A 3712-nucleotide genomic window follows, 5' to 3' on the forward strand; every position below is an offset into this window, starting at 1 on the left:
TGATTCCTTTTGACAATGAATGATATATTGTAACAGGTGGAACTGCTCGATCATTTGCCTACTTTGGTGAGGGCACTGGTAGTATCCTCCTGGATGATGTTCAGTGCACAGGAACAGAAGAGTTTTTGACAAACTGCACACACTCGAGTACTCACAACTGTGGACACTCTGAGGATGCTGGAGTAACTTGTGACGGTTAGTTTGTAGAATTCATTTGTGCTGTTAATAGATGTATTTATTGGCTCAGTTTGTACTTCTGGTTCTCTTCGTCTTGTTGGTGGATCAAACTCGAACGAGGGAAGAGTGGAACTGTGTCAGAATGGAAGGTGGGGTACAGTGTGTGATGACTCCTGGGACAACACTGATGCTGGAGTTGTATGTAGACAGCTTGGATATGATTTAGGTAAGGAAAGGTTTATAGGTTACAGTGTGAGTGTCCCAACATAGGAACTGCCTTTGGTAGTGCCTACTTTGGACAAGGAAATGGGTCAATTGTGATGGATGATGTCCAGTGTGTTGGAAGTGAATCTTACCTTACAAACTGTACACACACCACAAATCACAACTGTGGTCACTCTGAAGATGCAGGAGTCAGATGTGCTTGTAAGTTATGATGAACCAAGGGGGTTTGCCACAGGATTTTGCATAGTGCTGATGCAATTTTTAAAAATACTTTGTAAAGTTGCTCAAGAATCAAACTACCACATATTTTATGCAGGGTACTTTTCAAAAATTGGTAGAAGACAATTTTCCTAAATTTTTTATAGCAAGTTTGAGCTTATTTCAATAAAAATTAAATGTTTTGCAAATTTTAAAAACTATTCAGAAACCAGACCAAAGTCCTAAATAGTACAAGGTCTTTAAGGCCAAAAGTTTTGCCAAGAATCACTACAAGAGAATTCTACATTTTGATGCATATGTGTGTTCTTATGTTATTATAGCAAGTTTGAACCGATTTCGATTAAAACAATTTTTTATAAATTATTATTGAAACTACTTTAAACCTCGGCCCAAGCCACATTACTTTAGTACAGGGTTATTGGCCAGATTGTGCAAAAATCACTACTTGAGTCGTTGTTGGAGTTCTCCATTTTTTGATGTTGTTATGTTATGTAGCAAGTTTTAGCTGATTCCAAATTCCAATCAAAGTTTTATAAATTTTTCAAGTTGCTTCAAAAGCCATGTACATGTACCATTGTTTAAGCATGCTCTTTAGCTTACTTAGCATCCTTTGTTACCATAAAGCCACTTATTTTTAAGTAGACAAATTTTTGCGATTTGTTAATGGTACTGATTTAGTGTGTGTTATTTTTTGTAATTTTGCTCTTTTTTCCCAATTAATAACTGTTAATAAACCTAAATTATTAATAAATGCGAGTACTAATTTTTGCGATTTTAAAGCCACAAAAATACAAAAATTAGTACTCGCAAATAATAGTGGCTTTAGGTATAACCTGTGTGCAAATGCATTATTTTTCACTTCTGGGTTTCATTGAAATTTAGTCCTTTAAAATTTTGTACTTACATTGTACTAATGATTGTGAGTTCCCTATAAGGCACACAAAATATGATTCATGCATACATCACTATAATCAATGTTAATACCTTTGATGGTACAGTAAATCTATTTTTGAGATTAAAAGTTTGGCAGTTTGTAACACTAAAAGCCATACATGTACATTGTAACTACTATTGACTTGTGTTGTACATTGATACAACAATGTTTACTTTAAATTGAGTAGATTTCTAATTATTATTTTTAAATACTGCAGACACACTCATGCATTACAAGGTATAATTATGTATTAATGAATATCAATTTACAGTTTGTACTACTGGATCAATCCGTCTTGTTGGTGGTTCACACGATTGGGAAGGAAGAGTGGAAGTGTGTGATAGTGGATCATGGGGTACTGTCTGTGATGATTACTGGGGCTCCCCTGATGCAGCAGTAGTGTGTAGACAACTAGACTGGGGAACAAGTTTGTTGATTCCTTTTGACAATGAATGATATATTGTGACAGGTGGAACTGCTCGATCTAGTGCCTACTTTGGTCAGGGTACTGGTAGTATCCTCCTGGATGATGTTCAATGCACAGGAACAGAAGAGTTTTTGACAAACTGCACACACTCGAGTACTCACAACTGTGGACACTCTGAGGATGCTGGAGTATCTTGTGATGGTTAGTTTGTAGAATCCATTTGTGCTGTTAATAGATGTATTTATTGGTTCAGTTTGTACTTCTGGTTCTCTGCGTCTTGTTGGTGGATCAAACTCGGATGAAGGAAGAGTGGAACTGTGTCAAAATGGAAGGTGGGGTACAGTGTGTGATGACTCCTGGGATTCGACTGATGCTGGTGTTGTATGTAGACAGCTGGGATATGATTCAGGTAAGGAAAGGTTTATAAGTTACAGTGTGAGTGTCCCAACATAGGAACTGCGTTTGGTAGTGCCTACTTTGGACAAGGAAATGGGTCAATTGTGATGGATGATGTCCAGTGTGTTGGAAGTGAATCTTACCTTACAAACTGTACACACACCACAAATCACAACTGTGGTCACTCTGAAGATGCAGGAGTCAGATGTGCTTGTAAGTTATCATGTACAAATAGGGTTAATACAGGATTTTGGCATAGTGCTATTGCATGCAAGTTTTTTCAATAATTTTAAAAGTTGCTTAAAACTCCATTCAAAATTTGATAAGAGCTTTTTATAATTATTCAAATATACATGCATAATTTTGTACTGTATAGAAAGCTTGAGTTATTCAAATCAAAATTATACTCTTTACAATTTTTAAAAGTTACTTGGGCCAAAGTCCTCGTAGTATTAGTAACGCGGTAGCGTTACTAAGTAGGATTCACCCCCAAAACAATATGGCTGCCACAACTTTTGCAGCCTTGCTATACCGGGAAAACAAGGCTCCTATGCTTACCAGACTTCTCAGAGGACCTTATCTTGACCAGAGCACTCCATAGGTACCACTAGCGTGGCTCTACACCTTGTCTAAGAGGAAAGTCAAAAATCGGCAAAACGGCCGTTTTGTTCAGTCGTCTTCATCATCATCATCATCATCATCATCATCTCCTGTCAATCCAGTTGTCGGTGTGTATCTCAATATTGGCTGGTGCAAGAAGGCTAATTCTTACACCATTCTACTCCAACAGTCTATGCGCAGGTCCATGTCCCATGACCTCATTCACCAAGAAAGGAAGAAGTGACACTATGACTGTAGCATCAGTCAAAACTTACCTCATTCCGCCATTTTGTCATTAAAAGAAACATGTGCTCCAAAATTTGGGTGTGGTCGCGCATGCTCAGATCTCAGAACTGGGAAATGCAAGCAATTTTTTTATCTAGCTCGTATCTAGCTATGCTTGGATCAACTGCAATACTTAGTGGAGGTTCCAGGCTTCTAGTTCTAGCTAAGAGAAGTTATTTAATCTTATTATTATTGTTTTATTTAAATAAATAATTAATAAATTGTATTTTTAAAGATTACAAACAATAATGTTATTAAAACAATAATCATGAACTTGACAACAGGAACAACACAGGACAGTATTGCAAGGAAGATGGATACTCTCACTGCTTCTTGAACAAGGACTCATGTCAAGACTACTATTTAATTTAATTATAATTTTACAAGATGCATAAAGTAAGTAGTCTAACATAGTACAGAGAGAGCAGAGGAAGCATCCTGAAGGACTA

General features: G+C 36.8%; 1 protein-coding gene across 1 annotated transcript in view; it reads left to right on the forward strand.

The window, feature by feature from the left end:
- Positions 1-37: 37 nt before the first annotated feature.
- LOC100633732 (deleted in malignant brain tumors 1 protein-like) overlaps positions 38-3712 on the forward strand; it is a 13008-nt gene continuing 9333 nt past the window's right edge. The window contains exons 1-5 of the mRNA XM_020002735.1: positions 38-195; positions 248-403; positions 448-603; positions 1827-1982; positions 2025-2183. Of these exons, the coding sequence (XP_019858294.1) occupies positions 498-603; positions 1827-1982; positions 2025-2183 (421 nt within the window). The 5' untranslated portion in view covers positions 38-195; positions 248-403; positions 448-497. The remainder of the gene's footprint in view (positions 196-247; positions 404-447; positions 604-1826; positions 1983-2024; positions 2184-3712) is intronic.

Source organism: Amphimedon queenslandica, unplaced genomic scaffold (genome assembly GCF_000090795.2).
Source record: "Amphimedon queenslandica unplaced genomic scaffold, v1.1 AMPQUscaffold_12848, whole genome shotgun sequence".
Classification (NCBI taxonomy): domain Eukaryota; kingdom Metazoa; phylum Porifera; class Demospongiae; order Haplosclerida; family Niphatidae; genus Amphimedon; species Amphimedon queenslandica.